This window comes from Lathamus discolor, chromosome 2, assembly GCF_037157495.1.
Source record: "Lathamus discolor isolate bLatDis1 chromosome 2, bLatDis1.hap1, whole genome shotgun sequence".
Taxonomy (NCBI): domain Eukaryota; kingdom Metazoa; phylum Chordata; class Aves; order Psittaciformes; family Psittacidae; genus Lathamus; species Lathamus discolor.
Genome location: NC_088885.1, coordinates 17,026,136 through 17,048,631, shown reverse-complemented (window position 1 = coordinate 17,048,631; position 22,496 = coordinate 17,026,136). Strand labels below are relative to the sequence as shown.

General features: G+C 42.6%; 2 protein-coding genes across 8 annotated transcripts in view; one reads left to right on the top strand and one right to left on the bottom strand.

Annotated features, from left to right (window-relative positions):
• Positions 1-18,070, top strand: part of JAZF1 (JAZF zinc finger 1) — a 187,986-nt gene extending 169,916 nt beyond the window's left edge. For all 3 annotated transcript variants that reach the window (XM_065665954.1, XM_065665953.1, XM_065665955.1), the window contains exons 4-5: positions 8,085-8,254; positions 15,783-18,070. In XM_065665954.1, the coding sequence (XP_065522026.1) occupies positions 8,085-8,254; positions 15,783-15,959 (347 nt within the window). In that variant the 3' untranslated portion in view covers positions 15,960-18,070. The remainder of the gene's footprint in view (positions 1-8,084; positions 8,255-15,782) is intronic.
• Positions 18,071-18,981: 911 nt separating this feature from the next.
• Positions 18,982-22,496, bottom strand: part of TAX1BP1 (Tax1 binding protein 1) — a 55,998-nt gene continuing 52,483 nt past the window's right edge. For all 5 annotated transcript variants that reach the window (XM_065665952.1, XM_065665946.1, XM_065665950.1 and 2 more), the window contains 2 exons: positions 20,715-20,800; positions 18,982-20,105 (listed from right to left, as the gene is read on the bottom strand). In XM_065665952.1, coding sequence (XP_065522024.1) covers positions 19,904-20,105; positions 20,715-20,800 — 288 coding nt within the window. In that variant the 3' untranslated portion in view covers positions 18,982-19,903. The remainder of the gene's footprint in view (positions 20,106-20,714; positions 20,801-22,496) is intronic.

The following is a 22,496-nucleotide window of genomic DNA, read 5'->3' as shown; positions in this document are numbered from 1 at the left end:
GTTGGGAGGGGTCTGCTGGATTGATTTATTTATTTGCTCTTTTTATTTTCATTATTTTAAAAAAGTGCCATGTAAAACATGACCATTTAATTACAGGAAGGTTATGCTCTTTTGGGGGGAGCCTTTAACAGCTTATTCTTGTTTACATGAAGTTGTAGAAATCGCATTTTAAAATATGTTTAAAGTAGAGACTGTGTTCTTGAGTTTATCATGTTTTTCCTGTGCTGTGTATAAACAGAAGTTTGTACATTATTGAAAGCCCTTTTTTGTGGAAAACAGGATTGGGAAAAAAGTTTATATAAGAATGCAAAATAACTTCCCGAGACTATTGGCGCAGTGTGACCATAAAACCTCAACAGCACATTGTGCAGTGACATTATAACAATTTGCTTTAGCACCTCTGCAGCACTCTCAGAAAGTCCTGTTCTACAGAACACATGCCGTGGTATCAGTTGACTGTTTTTTTCCAGGATCAGTTCTTTACATGCATGTTTTTGTGATTAGTTGCTGTTTCATGAGGAATTGAAAGTGCAGATTTTTTCTTCTTATTTAGCTCATTACATGCATGTTTTATTTGTATAAATTTATACTCTTTGTAGTGTATCTGCAAGTTCCTTTTAGTGCATTTGTAATCTCTAGAGTTGGAATTTTTGTGGTTTAGTTTTAGAGTATTCTTTGATATACCAATATCAAGATACAAGATAGATCAAGATAGAAAATGGCACACCATTGCTGCTAAGGCCAGATAGAGTCCAGCTGTTCCACCAGCCTCTATATTGGCTCTGGAGGACTATTTCTTTCTTAACCTCAGTGTTACTAGTTCTGTTTCTCTTGTAACCCAAAATGGTGAGCAGATCTTGTGTGTAACTAGTTCCAAATTTTACTGACAGTGAATAGGAATATGTCATACTAATAGTACTTTAAATAAAAACATTTGTGTTTATTTTGTACCTTTATCATTTTAGCTTTACCTCCAGGATTTTAGGGTGATTTCCCATATAGGCTAGTTCATCCAAAATCATTGCATACCAAAATACAGTATATTTGGTTTTGTGTTTTACCTATAGGATCTGCAGTGTTTGCATGCTTTCCAGAGTGGACTCAAACCTTGCAATTGAATACATTTTCAGTCACTTAAATTTCAGCATGAGCTTGCACTGAGCATTTAAATGAAAACTAAGGGTGATTTGAAATGTTGACTGGACCTATGTAGTGTTGCATTTAGAACACCAAGTGTAAAACCATGTACCCATCCATGGGTTGGATGCAAGGTTACTTGTGGGTTCATCCTGTTGAGGTACCACCCTTCAAAATAACTTCAGAAAGTATCTTTTCAGACTGTCTCCAAGACTGTAGAAGTTACAGTTGCCATTTCTTTGACTGTGAGATTGTGTGGAGGATGTCCAGAAACATCTACCTACATCCTTGCTTGCTCTTAAATGTTTCACTTCCTCAGTCTAGCAGGCGCTATTGGCTGAAAGCCACTCTTTGAATGATGCAGAAACCCAAGAAAAAGTATTTTCTTGTCTAACTTCTCTAGTGTTAAAAAAACCTATCATGCTTTGAATCCATGTTCACCTTACTGCATGAGGTGCATTTTTTTTAAATTCTCTTGGTGCTTATTTGCTCACTGAGCCTTGCCTTCAGCCAGAGACAATAGAAAATTAGTGTTTCTGAGCAGTAATAGCTCCTAAACAGCTTGTTATTTAGCACTTGATACTTAATCTGGGCTAGGAGAGGACTGGAAGGGAGGGTGGTTTCTCGAGAAGACATTTTTGTGGCCAAATCCTGCTCTGACTGGTGTCATGAGGAAGAGTAGGATGCGGGCAGCAGCAACGGCTGAAGTGCGAGATGAAGGACATGCTCCTGGCATAAGCGTGTGTGTGAGCAGCCCTGCAGCGACCGCCACAGACCACACAGCCTGCAGGACCCGCTGCTCTGCTCAGTGCAAGGCCAAGTCAGTAATGAGTTGTAATTGCTATTTTGATGGCTCTTTTGTGATCGTGCAGAGGGATGGAGGTCTCTGCCAGCCTTGGCAAGTGCCCATTTGACAAACCATAACCATCTCAAGCAGCTCCCTCAAGTGACAGCAGAGCTGCCAAACATGCAGTTGGCTTTGAGAACAGTTTTGCCTCTCCTCTCCCAGGAATGAGGCTCAGAGATGTTTACTGGGGTAAGAGAAAACTTTATACTGTGTGTGCTTAAGCCTGTTGGCTGAAGAACCATGGTGCACCTAGTGCTCGCTTTATGAAGGAGCTTAATCTAAACTCTGGAATTGCACTTGCAATCTAAAATACCAGCATCTGTAGCACTACACAGTACTCTGTTTAAGCTACCCTCAGTTTTCTTTAGTTCTGTTACATAAGTGTTTACATCATCTCTCTGGACATGAAAGATAAAAGTGTTTTTACAAATAGAAGAAGTTATTCTGAATGGACTTTCCACAATGGCTGAAATCCACTTTCTCTCCTCTTGAGCTCTCTTCTCCCCCAATACCCAAAACAAGCAAGAAAGCAAAGGAAAAACCCTGGCTTAGTCTGTTTGGTTGATCAAGCATGTGAAATTTCTTGTCTGAGTTTGCAGAACCAATGCATTGTGCTGCCTGCACCAGCTCACAGCTCTGACTCCTGCTACAGCTCCTAGACTAAAGACTTGCATAGCAGCCATGATGCATGGTATTTAACTGTTTTGTATTTTATTGCCTCTAGCATTTATTTCCTGTGCTTTATGTAAAGGAAGAACATTTCATTTTGAATGACTTGATATGTCTTCAGATCAGCAATGAGTATCAGCTGTGTGAACATTCCCCCTGATAGTGAGCGTGGAGGAGGCTGTGTGCAGAGAAGCTGTCACAGTACATGGGAATGCAGACTTCTTAACAAAAGTGCTCTCATGAAACTGCTTCTATGAAATACAAACTGCAAGTCCCACATGGGACAAAGTGTGAAGTTGAATTTATGAGAGAGATCATTGGAATTACCATGAACTTTCAGTGACACTAGCAATGTTGGTTCCCACTGCAGTAAGCTATTTACTTATAGTTATTCATTGTATACTTAATGCATGCTTTCTGGTCACAAAAATAATTGGCAAGGACATTTTGGGTTTGTTTTCCTTCATGGGAGGAGAAAGGAAGAACTTTTAACATTCTTGATCAGAGATAAAGATAGATCGGATTCATTGCAATGGCACACACAGATTGTGCTGGTTTTAATCAGCTTGGTCTTTTTTATATTTCAGGATGTAACTACAAGTGATATGCACCTGCTAGCTGAGGGAAAAAAATCCTTTGTGTAAATCTCATGGTGGAATGAATTCATTCATGCAAAAGACAGAATTTATGTTGGCTTCTGTGGTGTGAATAGCAAATAATCCCCAGAAACATAAAAGATAAGGCTCCAGATTTTCAGCAGTGTAGCTGGGATGTTGTCAATGCCAGACTGTCAGATGATTAACTCTTTGCGAGATGTTTCTGATAGATTTACTGACCTCATCTACTGGAAAAATTAAAAATAGTAGATGAGAATTCAAGAGATCTTTGCTATAGGTTTAAGTGATATTCTCACTGATTTTGATAGGAAAGCTGACTGGAAGAAGAGATAGAGCAGGTCTTTATGGTGCAACTTTGCTTTTCTTTACACGACAAAGACTTCTTAGTCTTACTACATGGGCAGTAATCATAATCCCTTTTCGTGCATGCGTTTACTTTTGGCAGATACGCTGCTGTGATGCAGACAGCTTTCTCACTTGTGATGGGTTGTGTTTAAATGTGTTTAAATAAAAATTAAGAGAGAAATGACTTGCTGGAAAACTCTGGGACCGTGTATGTTTCATAACTAGTAATTGCTTGTAATACCTGGCTCTGGTGTGGCATACTGTGTGAGATTTGCCTACTGGTGTCCACCTCAAGTCCCTGCTCCATCAGTGGAGTCCACCTCCTTTTTGAGAAGCAGTAGTGTTATTTCAGCATGTAAAATTCCAGGAGAACAAAATCAAAAAACTAGCATTCTTTCTTCGCCTCTCTTTTGATTTGTTTCATGTTTTATGCTGCTGGGGGCAGCACAAATGAAGTGAGCTTTTTGGCAAGGCCACTGGAGTGAAGAGAGGGGAAATGGTTTTGTGGGCCAGGACTGAGAGAATATTGTATGCGAGGGTGGGAGCAATGTTAGGAAGATGTTACTGAGTCATTTGGACAATAAAGCAGTGGGTTTAGGTTAGGCTGAGGTAGAATTATGTAGGATCTCTGAATGAAAGCCAGATGATGAAACTGGATATGGTACAAAGCAATGAGCCTCAGAAAGACCACTGGCAGAGGAGAGAGGTGGAAAAGGCACTTTTCTTGCTATTGTAGAACTACTATTCAGTTACAGTAATAATATTGTGTATTTGTACACTGCCTTGCTGAAAGCATGTGCTTCTCTGGCAGCCTTTCCCCTCCAAGTGTTTAGACGCTTCATTATAGAGAAATGTATGCTGTAGAGTTTTGGGGGAGGTTTTTGCTGTTTGGACTTCTGATTCCTAATTCTGATTTTTCTTGAGTACTGATGGGGGAAATGATCAGTCAGCCTTCCAAGCATTACGGGAAATGGTAAAGCCATTAGCACGCGTGCTACAGGGACTGGCTCCACTCTGTCCCCCAGAAGGGCAGCGTGCCCCAGCAGAGCGTCCTGTTTTCCATGTGTATGGCAACGTCCAGGCGGAGATCAGTGAGCCAGCTCCCTTGGAGCTCTGTTCAGAGTTATTACAAATACTTCTCCAAGTCACGCAGTTGTTACTCCCTGGAACAGGCTGTAGATTAGATGCAAAGGTGCTTAATTTTTATTTTTTCCTTTTAAAAAGTAAATATTTACAGTTATTATTGTGAAACACCAACCAAGCTTAAATGAAGCAGAGCAAGCAAGCTGTGTCTTGATCAAAATTCACTGCTGTGTGCTTCTCTTTCAGTGCACTGCTGGTGCCCTGGCAAGCTGCCTGAAGGAGCCCACAGCAGCCAGTGCCTCAGGTTGCAGTTTGTACACCTGATGTGTACTGAGGGCCAGGGGCTTCTGCTCGGGGTGGGAACTGCGCCACAGAGCCACCATCCTCAGCCTCAAAGTACTTAATTAAAATACCTCATCCAGGGGCTGTTTATTATGGCAGCACCAACCTGTGTGTTGTGCTTTTTGCTTCTCCCTGCCTCTGATGTGTTGCATGCAATCAGTGAGGCACCACATGGGTTGCTGCTCTTAGACACTGACAACTGAGGAAATTAAATTCTGAAGCGGAATCAGTTAAAAGCTGGACTAAATCGGTGTTGTTTTTCTATGACAACTGAAACAACATAGTTATTGAAAGGGTAGATATTTATTGCTAATTTTTTTTAAGACATTGAGGTTTTGTACATGTTGTTTATACCAGCACCCTCTTAAATACATTTGGGAGTTTTCTTTTTAATTGTTTTTTTCAAGAGAGTACAAGCAATTGAGTTCAGTAGCACAGATAAACTGCTGTCAGATAAGAACAGTGATAGACTGCAGCTCCAGCTTTGTATAAAGTGATGTGCCTTTCAGGTACTTGGCACCATTAGTATTACCATTTTGTGCAAGAAGAAATACATCTTTATATGCTTATTCATGCTTGAAAAAGCTCATCATGTGAAATCTGTAGTGACAAGTCTGGATTCAGAAACTTAAGACAAAGAAGCATTTGCTTCTACTGTTCTAACAACTCTTTTGACTACTCTAGACAAAATCTTGCATTTTTGTGCAGGTAAGCTAATTAAAATAAAACCATAAGGCTTGTCTGACCTCACAGATGCTTACACATGTGGTTTGGTCTCTGCTGTCTCCCTCCTTCAGTGAGTCTACCTGCAAGTAAAGTACAGGAAAAAGTTCTTATAGAATTGGGTCTTACTGTACAAAGTTATTAGAAAAATTCAAAGGATGTACAGGAAAATGTATGGAAATGTATCATGGCAATGTTTGTTTCTTCCCCCCACTGTACTGTGTATCTTTTCTCTTATATACTATATTGCATATTACATTTTATAGAACTCTGATTGTTGTTTTATAAAAGCATGCTCCTTGTTATCACTAAAAGTAGTGATATCTTTAGTAGATGTCATACAGTCTCACGTTTTCTTTAGGTGGATAAAATCCTTTAAGGGAGGAAATCACCCCCCTCTGAAGGGGACTTACTAGGGGGTGATTATAATGGCAGAAATTGTTGGTATCGGTGTTTAGAACTGATATATATTTTCGTATCCTAGGAGCGCATATGTATATTTACAATAGGGTTTTCTGTTGCATTTGCTTAAAAAACTGTACTGAGCTGAAAAGTTTGAAGGGAACAGCTTGAGGAATTTTTTCCATCAAGATACAATCAAGGGCAGGAAATCGTAGATGCAGAGTTGTGGCTTTGCCTCCATTTTTTTATTAGTTAATTAAACTATAACAAGTCTTAACTTCATTTTAGGTTAACTGTTTTCCTAGAGTTCGGGAATCTTTTAAGAGGTCAATAATGCTTTCTTTGGCTTGCGCTCATTGGGTGCAGGATGAGGAGGCACAGTCGGCAAGGCAGAGTTCTGCAGATGTGCTGCAGAGCGTGTGTGTGTGCATGCACACATGTCGACAGTTGTTGGTGGTGGGAAACCATCCATCTTTCCTCATCTGTGCACCACCCTGTACGGATGGAAACTACAGGAAAGGGACGTGGATGGCCTGACATCTGTAAGCGAACTTACAGTATCCGATTAAAGCTCAGGAGCCCTGAGTACTTGCAGCTACCAGTTGACATGCGTTTCTACTCAATGATGGAGAGGTGCCGAGTCTGAGTGAGAGTACCAGGGGAGGGGAAGTACAAAGGGAAAAAATTGAGACCATAGGTGTGCATTTAGCTTTACCAGAAGGAAAAAAAAAACCAAACCCAAAGACCCCACTGTACATTGCAGCATGGGTTTTCTCTGTGAGGTCAGGGTGCTGCTTTATTTAAAGTGCCGTGAGGCATCTGGCTGCATTTTCTTCTCGGCACGTAAAGCTGGCTGGAGGCATGCATTTAAAGGGCATATGAGGGAAGCAAATAGAGCCATGCAAGTGTCACATAACTGTCTTTAACAACGGGAGCTATTCCAGCGCTCAGAGCCAAATCGGCTTTCAGCAGAAAGGATAAAATTTAGCAGAGCTGGGAAAGGGAAGGGGAGGGGAAACACAGCACCACCTCCTGCTGACACCACAGAAGTTTCTTTCAGCTTTCCCTCTCCCTCCCTCTGTGCATATATTTTCTTTTTAATCAGCTGGGGCTCTTCCCTCCCTGGCTTCTTTTTTAGATTATTATTTATTTAAAACGGTATTTTTATAGTTGGAATTCTGCTTTCCTAATTTCTCTCATTTCACATTTAACTTCTTCAGAGGATTTCATTGATAGTTATTGCAATTAAAAATAATAAATAAACTCAGCACCAGCTGCTCAAATGGCTGTCGTAGTATATCTGGAACATAATGCGGTCTGTTCAGGGCAGCCACACAATGCAATTTATCCCCACACCTGAGGGAATGAATTTCACAACTATAATTGCTACAATATAATTCTTATTAATGTTGTGCTATAATTCCTATTAATTCCAAAGGGCTAGTAAATGCATTAGGACTTGTCAACATATTATTTTACACTGTTTATGATCTGTAGAATTACGCTCTTCAGTGTTGTATTGCATAAAGAAAAGCCTTAAAATTAGCTTTTATTGCAGGGGGGTGAAACCACATATTCTGTTCAGGCACTGGGAAAGACAAGGATCCTGGTGTTCAAGGAGGATTGAAACTGCATTTTAAAATCAGTTCTTTGAACTTTCTGTGCCACGCAGTTAACAGTTTATGAAGATATATTAATAGTGCCTGTCTTGGTTATTAGAAAAAGAACCACTGGTGTCTTTATGAAGGAATAAATAGCTATAAGAAAGATAGGTTTATAAAATTAAAAATAACTGTCTTCCAGCAAAGACAAAAGTGGGGAAATTACAAGTCATTGTAACTGATGTAATAAATGCAGAATGTGTTATCTTGCTGTGCTCTTATTTATTCTTGTTTTATCTCACTTCCCCGCTTTTCTAGGTAGTGAATATGATGAAGAGGAAGTAGACTATGAAGAATCAGACAGTGATGAGTCCTGGACTACAGAAAGTGCTATCAGCTCTGAAGCTATCCTTAGTTCAATGTGCATGAATGGAGGGGATGAGAAACCTTTTGCCTGTCCTGTTCCTGGATGTAAAAAAAGATACAAGGTAAGCAGTAGTGCGGACCTACCTTATTTCCTGCTGATATAGTGAGGAGAGGGGGAAAAAGCCTCTAAAATCGGTTTGTACCTTTCTTGTTTCATAGACTTTTCACATTTATGTATGTGGTATTTTAGCAGAGTACTTAATTTACTGGTTTCCTCTCAAACACAGCCAAGATACCAGTTTTACAAAGGATTTGTGGCCTTCTGTATCCCTGTATATAATGTCAAGAGACATTATATATAGTGACTGTCTTTTAACGTTTTGACTAGCTCTCTGTTACTTAGACAAATTAACTACAGAATGCAGGAGGTACTACCGGTGAAATAATCTCTGGGGTACCTTTCACAAACACTAAATAGAGAGCTTCTGCCCATCAGTGCCAGAATTCCTTCTGCTTAACTGCTAGAGATGCTGCCTTTCCTTTAGTGAGGCTGTGCCCAGGGTACTTTTCCTGGTCAAGGTGATGTGCAGAAGGTGGTGGTTTATGTTTTGCAAGTCAGAGGTCACCTTGGAAAGACAGAGCCTCAGAGAAATTCCCTCATTATTGTGTCCTGGGTCCGAGCCCTGTGCCTGCACAGCTGTCAGCATGTCTAGCCTCACATGCAGGGCTTGCATCCATCCCTCTGCGTGACATGCTGGGTAACAGTTCTCCTCCCCCCTTTTTCAATTACTTTCCAACATGAGAAATTTTTGTCTGTTTATGGAGTGAAACATCTTTAACTTTGAATCTTGAGCTGGCCAGAACAGAACATGTTGAGCTGTTGTGAGGACAGTAGTATTGCTTCACATGAACCAGTGCAGAGACAGATGAAACTATTGAACAACTTGGATTTCAGTATGGTATTCTATAGCTATTGACATTTGGGAACAGAAATAATGTGTTGGCACAGTTCTCCTAAATCACTTTCTGAAGTTTTTGTAGGAACTACTGGAAAGCTCAACCACTGACCTATACCCTAGAAAAATCAGTGGGGGTTGGGTTGGTTTTATATTAGTTTTACTTTATGGCTTCTCCTTTAAATAACTGGCAAGTAGGGACTTAAAAGAGAACAGAAATATGAAAGAGAAATATGGGAAGACCAATAACATTTGAGATAAAACAGTTGTGACAAGAATGAATAAACCATGCATGAAACTGTGTAGAGGATAAAAATGTGTTTCACTGACGCTGCAGCTGTTCTGGACTGCGGTACCTCCTGTACAGCAAATCAAGACTCAGATTCCTACACAGATCAGTTAATACTGATCATACCTTCTTAAAATATGAGCAACAGAGCAGTGTGCTTCCTTATTCCTTAGTAACATACAAGTCTTTTTTTGCAGAGAGTAGCGTATACTATGTCATGGTTATTCCTCTCTTTAGTTGCAGGAAAAACTGAACGCCATCTCCAGGGGCAGGGCAGAGGAAAAGATGTTTTCAGACAATTTGCAAGTATTACTTTGCAGCTGTACACGTATTATTCAAGATTAATACTCTTCTTGTGTGTGGTAGAAGCTGTGCCGGATGAAGGGTATAGTATAAAAGCTAAATCCCTAGCTCAGGAAGCAAACAAGCCATGGTGATTGTTAGAAGTCACAGTGCCCACAGGGCATCTATGCATTGCAGAAAACATTCACTTAATGGCAAAGGCTAGAAGGAGAACCCTGTAATTTGCTATATCCTGTCTGTTCTCTGTTTGACTGCCAGCCCTCTGTCTTTTTATTGCTCAAATAAGCAAGCTGTTTCTGCCTGCTTCTGCTATCTCACTACCTTCATCTCAAATGCATGAGGACTGTCTAAGGGATATCTTGTACACCATTAATGTTAGCACAGTTGGACAGGGGACAAATTAATGACCTATAGAGAGGGTGACAGACAGAGAGCAGCAGCAAATAAAAAAGTACCACATTTTCCTAAGAGACTCACCTCTGTTTAGTCCTGATAGGAAAGCACATTTCCTTAAACTCTGCCTCACCTCATTTCTCTTTTCCGTGGGCTCTGTTTCCTCCCTTTTTTCTTTTCAGCCTAACTTTTTCTTTTTACATTTTTATCTTTGTTTCCTTCCTTTTAGCTTTGTGTCAGCTGTGTTTCTGGTTTCCTCTTCATCTTCCTTCTGCTTAACCCCCCTCCTCTGATGAATTATTTGCGGAGTCCGGGCAGGGAGTCCTGTGATCAAAGCTTTGGGATTTTGTGGTGGGTACTGGATAATCACAGTCAGGGCTGTAAAACAATTATAGTGCTCCAAACAGGAACACGGACATGTACATACAGTAATTGCCAGGCTCACTTTACGGCTGAGAAAGGATGCATTCCTTCAGGGAGTGAGGAGGAAAGGAGGATATACACAGTTTTCTTTTGTCTGGCCTTAGGTGACGTATGTTCGAGAAGCAGAAGTGTTATATTTAGGTATGTTATTTGTATTACAGTACTGCTTAAAGGACCCAGTAGGGATGGGGCTCCTTTTTGCAAACAATGTACAAGGACAAAAGATGGCCTCTGCACTGAAAAGCCATTATGGAAAGGTAAATAAGACCAGAATGAGAACAACAAATACGCCCAAGGAATGGGCTGGGGCAGACAATGGAAACTGTAACAAGAACATGTTTATACACAAGCCCAGATGAGTATCAGAAGACCCTGCTGGCCTCCTGCCCAGCTGCTATCTCTTGCTGCTTTCCCATAGGCAGTGCAGTAGAAGTGAGTCATAAAACATCTAGTTCTTCAGGAACTTTATTTTATGAAGAAATAAATTTGCTCACTTATAATTCATATTGTTACTCTGTGTAGCATGGCTTAGGTTTTCTTGAGGAGCTGAAGGTTCTGGGGGAAAAAAGACCCAACTTTTTTTTAGTGATATGTAAATGTGTTTCTAGGATAGTCAGAAACAGTGAAATGAATCAGGACCATGCTGACTTCTGGAAGCTTAAAACACAAACCTCTGAACTAATTTCTGAAGCTTGCTTTCTTCTTCTCTAATTATAGTTACTGACCTAGAGAACAAATTACAAGTATTTTATAGTTGCCATTTATGGATTTTTTTTTTTCTTCATATGATTTATATTTGATGCCTGAAATCTGATTTTTAAAAAATCATCTGCATGAATCAACAGAACCCAGAGATCTTGGCCTTGTTTCCATGGACTTCACACTCACCAGATTTTGCATTTACATCCGCATTTAGATGTCCTGTCCAGAGTGTGTGGATAATAAGCAGTTATCCTGCTTTGCAAAATGCCACCTGTAAGAGCTAAAGCACGCATTTATGAACATGGCAGTTAGTTTTCCTTTTATTCAATACCACCTATGTGTGCCAGTTATTTGGTCTCTAGCTCTGGAGAAGAACCATTCAAAGTGTGTATCTGATACAGGTAAACTTACTCCAAATAGCAAATGAAGTTCGATACAAAATGGATGGATACAAAACCCACAAATTTGCCATAATTTTTCTAGTTTGTGCAAATAAAAAAATAAAAGAGCAATAGATTTCCGTGCATCCAAGATGTAAGCTTATATGCATGAGAGCTTTTTGGCCATACCAAGAGGAGAAATGGCACCTTCCAAGAATGCAGAGGCATTGGGCTTGTCTTTCTGGCAGGCAGCAGGATGAGGGTTCTAGGCCTGTCAGGTGGGGCAAAGCCCAGGAAGGCTAATTTAAGAGCATTGAGACTCAGCAGAGCTAAGGGAGGGAGAACACTGATGTGAGAGGGAAAATAAAGGAATTTGATTGAAAGAAGGGAGCAAGCCAGAGCTTGCAAGTTGAGCAAAGAGGAACCAGACCCACAAAGAAAATTTCAGGAGGAAGAGCCAGGAGATACAAAAACATACGAGTTTCCATGTCTGAAACAGGACATCCTACCAAACCATCCTTGGTGTCTTTTCCCTCTTGAAGGGGGTGGCAAGCTCTCTGCAGTGTAGTGGCTTCATGACTATTGCAGTGCAAGGGGCCCTGCCCAGCAACTGCTCTTGTGCCCATTAAACCAGGTAGTGCCAGTCTAAACTTCTCTATCTGGTCCTGATCTGGTCCCAGGTTAATAATTGTTTCCTCCTGTTTAAGATTTTAGAGTGCCCTTCTATGCTACCCTCTTCTTCCTCAATCATTTGTGAGAGTTAAGTAATGAGCAACCTAAGTAACCAGAGCAATAAAAGTGATGTATGGGTTTGGCAGTGGGTTTTGCCATACCTCAGCAAACTCAGCCCAGACATACAACAAAGTGTTTACATTACAGCAGTGGAAAAAGTGCTGAAGAGTTGACTGTAATTCTAACAACAGTTTTCTTGTAGCTGGGAGTGCAGATCCAGTTTCATGTTGTACTGGCTCCTCAAACCTTCCATGGTCCAATTCATTCCATGTAGGTTTCTGGTTTAGCATTTCCTTAAATTTTTCTGCCTGAAAGTACTTTTGCACCTTCACCAAAGCACATGGTGCACTTGAGGCTGAGCAGGTCATTGAAAAAGCTGGATGAGGAGAAAGAGTGCCATTAGTATGGAACAGTGAGAATATCTGTGATTGCAGGTTTAGAGCATCTGATTTAAATTGATACTGGTTTGAAAGTATCTTAAATTGATTTCTTACAAAAATTGAAGTCTAGACAGGTTTCTGTAGTTTCCAGTACATATTATGTATGGTTTGGGGATAGTTTTGTTTTTCACATTCTACTGCACTAGCAAACGTTTAGCCGGTCACTTCAGGATTTTCTCTCCTTTGAAGGCACTGGTCCTTCTTAACAGTACTTAGATGTTGACAGATGTCTTACAACAGCCCTCATGCCACCCACTGGCATTCCGGCCCCCTCACCCCAGCAGTCCTGCGGGTGCTGAAGGTTGTAACTATGTGCAAAACCATCTCAAAGCTGCCTCAGGATCTCAAGTTACTTGCAGAGAACTCACTTGACTGCTCTTGAGGATGATGTGTAGCTTTGATGTGCTCTTGTCTGTCTTGGTGGTACAGCATTTGACCTTCTCTGAGTGCTCTTCACCCAGAGTAACCTGCACTAAAGGCTCATATTTGTGTGTCTGCTTTGTATTGGAGACTGAAGATTCTCATCTCCCGTATCTCAGATGACAGCTGTGCAAGAGTATTTTTAAGGGAGTAAAGGACAATCTGGGGCTGGATTTGCAACTTTAACAAAGCAAGTGCACTAAATTGTGCCTGGATTCCCCAGAGAAGAGAAACATGAGTGTGTGGGCAGAGCAGTCACTTGCAGTCTTGCGCTATGCCCTTTTTCCAGGGTGGACGTTGTATGCTGAGTTTTTCTTCTTAAAGGATTTTAACAAATCAACCTCTCCAGACACCCAGGCTGCCCTAGAATGCCATTTCAGCGGTACAGACTACACTGGGCATGGTGAGTTATGGCAAGTACAGTACCACGCTCAGCTTCATGAGTGAAAGCAAGGAACCGGTTTTGCTTAAAGATTAAAACATGTCACTGCTGGGGCGCGGTTTACGCGCAGTAACTGAGGACCAGCATTTTACATGGTAAGATGAGAACACCGCAGCTCGCTGGGAGATGGGTGGTTTCTCTTGCCATTACAGTTCTCCCTACTTGCCCAATGGGAGCTGCAAGTGCCTTACAGTGCTTTTGCTCACTGTTGTGAGCTGTGGTTAGAACAGGGCTGTGGAGAAGGGCACACAGGGGGACTTCCTCTAAGGAGTGGGACAGAATAGTTGAGGTTCTGACTTTGAATTAATTGGATTAGGAAGTAGGGGAGGAGAAAGGGACACATTGGCAGGAGGGTGGTATGGAAGGTGTCAGACTTGTATCTTGCTGGGGTTTGCTTTCTGATGTATCCAGAGTCTTTGGAGCCGTGGCTCTGTTCTGTTTACAGAGGGCTTTTTCTCTTTCCTTTGTTTTTCAAACCAGATTGTCTAATGTGTGTAATTGCTGTAAACTCCAACCTGGAGTTTACGCTTACTGGAAGCTGCGCGTTGACAAAACCAAACTTGTTGCATGAAGAGCCAAAGCAGGGGATTTGTTATGTGTAACACGAGGCAGTGGTTCAGCAAAGGCAAACTCCCTGACACTTAACTCAGTGGGTTAATTCGTACCCAGGCTGCTAATTAATTTTAGCTCTTTTCTTTAATAGTTTAAAAGAACCCTGAGATTCATAGCTAAAAACTTTGAAGGGGACACAATAGGGCCTCGGAACTGTATCTTTTTGTCACAAATGGTCTTGGCATCTTTGGTTTCTTCCTAGGAGAAGCTGTAACAAGAGGCATTTTGCCTTATTTATCTAAAATCCAACCTTTTAGTGGAAGCAGTAAGAGAGACTGCAGGAAGGTGATGACTCCTGCATCAAGCAGTATCACAACAGCTATTGAGAGCACAACAGCTTCCCCCATTTTGGCCAGAAAGAGGTGTAAAGGAGGACAGGGCTGTGATTTTGGTTAATGTTAGCAAGATGTTTGATTAATGTAGCAGAGGTGTTGCCTGTTTGCTGACCTTGCCGGTGTACCAGTGCATTGTGGTGCCATCCTGGCTCTTTGTCCTCAAACCAGTGGAGATCAGTTCTCAAGTTGTAGCAGTAGAATATTCCCAAACAATAGCTGTTCTGCAGATGGCTTTTCTGGATTGTTTTGAGTGCCCTGTGTAACTCTTTGGGCTGAGTGTTCCCTGCAGTTAATTCTTTGGAGACAATGTGCAAACTATCAGGATTTGCTGGTGCCTAAAGACATATCTCAAAACAATGACACAGAACGGAACAAACACACCATGGGGGGAGCTGCAGCCTTTTGAAGAAGTGTGACTTGAGTCTTCATGCCAATTCTTTGTTTGCTTGTAAATGAACCTCTGAATAACATTTGTCAGTGCTATAGGGAAAAAATGTCAGGAAGGCAAAAGAACATCCGTGTACGAGGCCATTAAACGGTGTTTTTTTGGAAAGTACATTATGAGATGATGATCAGAGGGCTGAAGCACCTCTGCTACAGAGACAGGCTGAGAGCTGGGCTTTGTTCAGCCTGGAGAAGAAAAGGCTTTGGGGAGACCTTAGAGGTTCCAGTATTTAAAGGTGGCCTATAAGAAATCTGGAGAGGGCATTTTTACAAGGGTGTATAGGGACAGGACATGGGGGAATGGCTTTAAACTGACAGAGGGGAGATTTAGGTTAGATATAAGAAATCCTTCACTGTAAAAGTGGTGAGGCACTGGCACAGAGTGCGCAGAGAAGCTGTGGCTGTCCCCTTCCTGGCAGTGTTCAAGGCCAGGTTGCACAGGGCCTTGAGCAACCTGATCTAGTGGAAGGTGTCCCTGCCCCCCTGGCAGGGGGGTGGAATTATATGGTCTTTAAGGTCCCTTTCGACCCAAAGCATTCTATGATGATTCAATGAGACAGAAGTCAGAACTAGGCAGGCAGGTAAGTTCAGTACGTTAGAACCACATTGTTTTCCTTCTTGTCCCATCTCGTATCTATCTTGAAAGCGCGACACCCCGCAGGAGTTCCAAGCCGTTTGTGTGATGCTGCCTGTGCCGTTAACAAGTTTTTGCTTTTTAAGTGGAATCTCAGCTGTTCCCTGCCCACACGACCACTAACGTTTTCCTTTCTCACTCACAGAATGTGAATGGTATAAAGTACCATGCCAAGAATGGCCACAGAACGCAAATCCGCGTACGTAAACCATTCAAATGTCGCTGCGGAAAGAGTTACAAGACAGCTCAGGGCCTGCGGCACCACACAATCAATTTCCACCCCCCCGTGTCTGCTGAGATTATCAGGAAGATGCAGCAATAACGTGCTGGTCACAAACGTGCCAAGAAATCCTCACCAGCAGTTGCTGATTTTGAGAACAGCCACCTTTTTCAGGGGAAGCATTCAGCAACCCTTTCAAAAACAAAAATTAAATGCATGCTTTAAAATTTTCTGTAATTTTGGAATGATGTATCTTTGTAGAGTTAATGATTTTGTACATTTGCACATGTAATCATCATACCCATGTTCATTACTTTGAGATAAGGTGCTATCAAAGCTAGAGGTTCTCCAGAACACTTTTCTCCAAAACAAAACCCAGAGGAAGGGGGGTGGGTTGCCTATTGAGTTGTCCTGAGGCGGGACTCGGTGCAAGAGGAGGCGAGGGGAGCTTGGCATTGGCACCCGTTGGAGATGATTGTACCGTGACAGAGACTTCCAGTGCGTGCAAAACCAAACTGACACCACCCGCATCAGACTAGCGCTAACATGCCTTACGTAACGGAGCTAGCGTGGAGTAGCAAGTCTTTTAGGTAACGGGAATATAAATAAGAAAGAATGTTTAACATAATATGCTAAAAATATTTTCATACTTAAATAACATACATACGAAGGTGCGCTTGCTGTATTTTATATTATCTTGCAAATCTCTTTTCTTTTCTCCCTCTTGAAGTGCGGACACCCTTTGCCATTCCAACTAGTAAACGATCACTAGCGTTAGAAATTGCTCCTTTTCTTTTGTACGAGATTCATCTTACATTCACGCCCATCCGACTTTTGAGGACCAATATCCCAGTCCAACGAAATACCCCTGAACTATCTATTAGAAAGACACTTGGAAATACTTAAGTGCAAATTTATGTGTGTGTGAGAAACAATTATCTTCATCGCAGATGAAGTTTTAAAGCACTTTGTAGTTCTCTATTGCCAACAGATTTAATGTTTTATGTGTTGCCAATTCTTGCAACTACTGTACAAGCATGTGCCTGTGGTTGCAAATAAAAATTACAAAGCCTATGCCTGGTTTAAGGAGGTCCATTACTTGTGCAAGGGAGTTCCTAAAGCCGCTCCCTCATGCTCATTGTTTTTGAGATTTTCTTTGTGTGTTTTTTGTTTTGCTTCTCATCATAGGTCACTGCATTCCCGTTGGAAGTGTCTGTTTAGCTTTACTGTTAATTTGCTGAACTATGACATATGAGCCTTACAGAAGGATTAAGTGCTTCTTGCAGCAGGTGGTCAGAGACTGACTTAAAACAAAAGTGAGCGCTTCGTGTCTGGACCACACCTGAGCACATGCTGCTCACCAGCCTGCCACAAGCATTCCGCTCTCACACACATGGTTCCTGCCATGGAGCTGCCCCAGAGGTGAGGTGGGCATCCCCCAGCACGGAACAGGACCAGCTCACAGCATTAACCACAGGGATTGCCTTTGCTCAGTTCCTGTTAAGTGCAACCGCATGCTCAAATGAAGGAGGAATGAGCTTTCCCTCCGTTTTCCCCCAAAGTTAAATGAAAACTCCGTCAGGATGACAATTACCTGTGCTCCTGCAGAGTAAAAGTCTCATTAAAACACGTTGGCATCAGCCTAATGCCCAAGCACATGGAACACCCTAATTGAAACAGAGCATCACTTTGTCAGACCCTGGAGAGGCGACTGTGGTTGCATCGTGCAGGGCTGTGAGACACGTTCAAGGGGTGATCCAGACACGTGAGGCCCTGGGCAGCTGCTTCTACCTTCTGCAGCTCTGGCCAACAGCTCAGCCTCAGCTCTGCTCCTGGCGCAAGAAACCACAGGCTGGGTAAGTTCCTCCAACAGCTGAACAGTCGTAAAATGTCCTTGTTGCATGTAAATTCCTTTCGACTATAAAACGAAATTCCACTTTCTATTTACCTACTCATTGTGACAGTATTATTAAACAGGTAAAGATGGGACTATTTTGTTATACTGTGTATAGTGAATGTATTGTACTGTGTCTGTGAAAAGTGTGCTTTAAATTATATTTTCATATGTTTTGTTGGGGACAAAGTACTTTAAGTTTGAAAGTAACAGAGGTTTGTTTTAGAACTGAAGGCAACTTAAAGAATTCCTGTCAGGAAAGCTGCTTATAAATGTAAATCAAATCACATTTAAAATAAACTGCCTCTGACCTAAGAAGCCTGCTCTGCACTCCTTATTAATGTTATTCAGGGTTAAGTTCTTGGGCTATGTATAGTCTTTTATCTGTGTATTTTGCTTTGGTAGCATTAACCACCATCAGGGCCCTGGTTACCTGAGAGTGTGTAGGGATGCCACAGGCCACCTTCTAAGGGCAGAATACAGGCTGCCTTTCTCCTGGAGGTTCATCAGCAATGAAGCAGCTATCACTGTGAAAGGAGGATTGTTAACACTGTAGCTGGGGGAGGCTGGGCCAGAGGCTTTTGGCTTCTGCCATGTACCTGCAGCCTCCCTGGGTAAGTTAATGCAAGCAGGCACATCAGAGCAGCTGTTTCATGGGGAAGCTTTTGAAGTAGCTCCCTGTACACACACACACACACACAAAGGCATCTCTAGGCGAAAGCCCCACTTTGGCACAGCTCACTGAGGGCCCCCAACCTGAGATTTCCTAAAGTCTAATATGATGATTAACAGTAGTTTGGGTTTAGAACCTGTTCTAACTGCTTCCATATACTGCCACGTTACAGTGAGAAAGTCTCTCAGTCCTTCCACACCTTACCTCAGACCATCTCTCAACAGGAGGCTGACAGTTACAAACCCCTAGGGTTTACAGTGGCACAGAAGGAGTGACGCAGTAGCTGTTGCCCAAGACACTGTGATTTATCCGTATCAGGCAGTTTGCAATAGCCCCTGCATCAAGCCAGGATAGTGCATGTGTTCACAGGAGCACTGGAGGCAACAGATCGTACGTACAGCCTCCATCCCCGAGTCTCTCAAAGAACATAAATAGACATGAGCAACAGTTTCTTTGCCATGCAAAGCTGAAACATCATTTACTACAGGTACATAAAGGCCAAACTCCCATTTTATTTCAAAACAAGCAGCAGGAAAAAGAAGGGACTGCCACCTCCATGAATTAATTTTGCTTTTAATGTAACAAGACTACTGTACAACAAGTGGAAAGCAAATTTACTTAATACAGTTAAAGTAAATACAAAATGTTGAGATATACACACATGGGTTTACTTCCTGCAAAGAAATACATGAAGTTAAAAGGCAGGAGGGTTTAAAAGCCCTAAGCCAAAAGGAACACAAGTGACTGGTGAAAACAGAACAGTATTTCCTACTGACAGCAGTTGCACTGTAACAGCGATGACTTTTATTAAACAATTACTTATAGGCATTTAAGCACAGCTGTTTCTTCCAACTCAAAAATACTGCCGTAAGGTACAGCTGAACTGAATGCTGGCCTTAGGGCAAACATTCTATACCTGAAGTATTTGCCATTCCTTTTGCTGCAAGCATGTCACCTCACAGTACATGCACCTACACTTCAGAAACGTACTAGAAAACTATGTTTTGGTAGGTTAAGTCATGGAACTTCTGATTTAGCTGTTACTCAAAATAAAACTACATGGGTTTGCTAGGAGAAACACATGTTAATTCCATTTTTAATCGTGCTTCAGTCACCATGGTCAGGAGAAACCACAGATGGTTTGGTGACTTTATTTTAAGGAGCTGAAGAGCATTATGAAGCCAGTCTTGTCTTCTCTGAGGCTAAATCATTCCCATGTCCTTGCAAACTCTGCTAAATAGGAGAATAAATAGCTACAGCCACAACATGGGGGGGAGTGGGGGGGTGTTGTGGAGTTTTTAGTATCATCTTAGGGTGAGCAGCTCACAGCCCCCATCTATCCCAGCTCCCCTTGGAGTGGACCTGCTTTGACTCAGAAGTTTGCCCTGTTACAGAAAAGCTGCACTGGTTTTGCTCCATTGATGGACTACTTGGGGTGGGGGGGTGGGGGGTTAAAGCTACACCACAAAACACGAGTATTTAGTCAAAATTCAGTACGTTCTGATCGAAGTGCGTCTGGACGTGCCGCTCGAAGCCCTGCTGGTCATAGTCGGGGGGGAACTGCTCGCTGCACATGGGGCACACCTTCCAGTGGCTCTCCACATGTTCCTCAAACTTGCTCTGATCGTAGTTGGGTGGAAACATCACATCACAGAGAGGGCACTTCTTGTGGACGTAAAAGCTGCAAGAGGAGGCGGAGGGAAAGAAGGACATGGTTATTTAATCCGTTATTGCAAAACAAAGCAGCAGCAGGGCCTTGCTGCTGCCGCCGTGAACAGCTTTACTAGAAACCTAACTCCGCTCAAGGATCACACTGTTACTGTAAGTGTCTTTGCCGAAAATCCTCCGTGCAGTTCCAGTAGTTTTACACAGGAATTCCAGAATACCCCGGCATTTTAAACGTGACACAATTTTGACCTAACTCCAGCTACTGCTGAATACAAATCTATTGAATGTCTTAATGGCAGAGCAGATTCATGGGAAACCACTCTCCCTGCTCATAAATGCTCTCTCTTAGCAAACATAACACTTTATAAAAGCTCTAAAACTTGGGTTCACAATTAGGTTGCAAAGAAACAGAAGTTATTCATTCATTTACTACAGAAGTTATCTAAATTCTGTCAAAATGAGGTGCAGCACAAGCAGCCTACCCAGCCACACAGCATAATTCTCTCTTAGCTGTAACCCGAACATGCACTGAAATTGCTTTTCATCTCCATCACCTCCACCGAGAAAGGATCCAGTTACGGAGGAACCCACCCATGCCATTAAAACCAAAGATAACATTTACCTGGAGTCAAAGCAGAAACCCGCTCCCCGTTCATGCAAGAGGAGACTCGGGGGATCGGGAGCAGAAGGTGCGCTGTTGTCATCATCCTATTAAACAAACAAGTAGTAGTATTTTAAATAACACCTACTAGAAACAGCTTTTTTCTTCCTCCTCCTCCTACTTTTTTGTTAAAAACACAGATGAAATTTACCTTTCCTTTTACCATCCCTGCAGCAGTAGTTTTACTTTGCTGTACAAACGGGGGATGTGGTTAATGTACATGGAAAGCTCAACCTGAGTTGCCTTTTGCCAGGTACCCAGAGCAGAGACTGGTGCTGGCAGGGCCCAAACGCTGCTGCTCACAGGGCAGCTGTGGGAACACAGAACCCAGGGTACGGGCAGAGCAGGAAAACCTGCGTTGAACTGGACGCAGGGCACCGTGCTACAAGCTCATCACATTGAGAACACCACCTGCAGTCCTGCATCCAGCTCTGGGGGCCCCAGCACAAGAGGGACATGGACCTGCTGGGCCAAGTCCAGGGCAGACCACAAAGACAATCGGAGGGCTGAAGCACCTCTCCTATGGAAACAGGCTGAGAGAGCTGGGCTTGTTCAGCCTGGAAAAGGCTCTAGGAGACCTTAAAGCAGCTCCACCATCAAAAGGGGACCTGGAGAAACCTGGAGAGGGACTTTTTACAAGAGGCTGCAGGGACAGGACAAGGGGGAATGGCTTGAACCTGCCATAGGGGAGATTGAGATGAGGCATTTGGAAAAAAATTCTTCCCTGTGAGGGTGGTGAGGCGCTGGCACAGGGTGCCCAGAGAAGCTGTGGCTGCCCCATCCCTGGCAGTGCTCAAAGCCAGGTTGGTTAAGGCCTTGAGGAATGTAATCTAGTGGAAGATGTCCCTGTCCATGGCAGGGGGTTGGAACTTTAAGGTCCCCTCCAACCCAAACCATTCTGTGATTTATCAAAGGCTAAAACTCAAGCCCTACACAATCAAATGTCATGTCAGGCTTTAAGAATCTGTCAATGTGAATTTCAGCAAAGGGAAAAGATGCTGATATTCATTCATATGTTGGCCTCCTGCCAGTCGGTTCCCAGCGATCTTCCTACACCACTCCCACCAGCCAAACACATCATAGGTTTCACACTACCATCGGCCCATCAGCTCAATTGTGCTCTTTGTCTGCTTCCTCTAACACCCCAGAACCTGCTGCTGCAGCCACACTGAGCAGGGTGGCCCCACTGATGGACAAGCAGGTTTGCACCTCAGGGCAGGAAGGCAGGTCAGGCTCTGGGGAACACGCTGCTCCTCACATCTCTCGGAAGGAGAAAGAGATCTGCCAGCAACAGGAAATTCTCAGGCAGGACAGTGAAGAACACCTACGGAAACGGGATTCTGAGAGCTGCCTTCTGACGGGCAACGGTCAGAGTACTTGGGCTTGCACGTTTGGGGGGTGGGTTTTTATTCTGTGATGACATCATTAGAAATTAAGGTTGAAATAACCTTAATTAAAAAACAGTGATGCACACAGACATTGTGAGGGGAAGAAATCAGCACAAGAGGAAAATAAACTGAAGGAGGAGTTACAAAATCAGAACTGTGTTTGTAAACCCATTCTGTATGCAATATCAACCTACTTATTACACAGCACCTTGGGTCTGGTTCTGCCAATGATAATGCACAGCACAAAACCTGCTCAGGGTGGGAATATAGGTAAATCCAGCAAGATTTTTGTAACTCCAAGTTCTGGTTATTTTTCCTTTTCATCTCAAAGACACCTCACATGCAGGAATTAGGA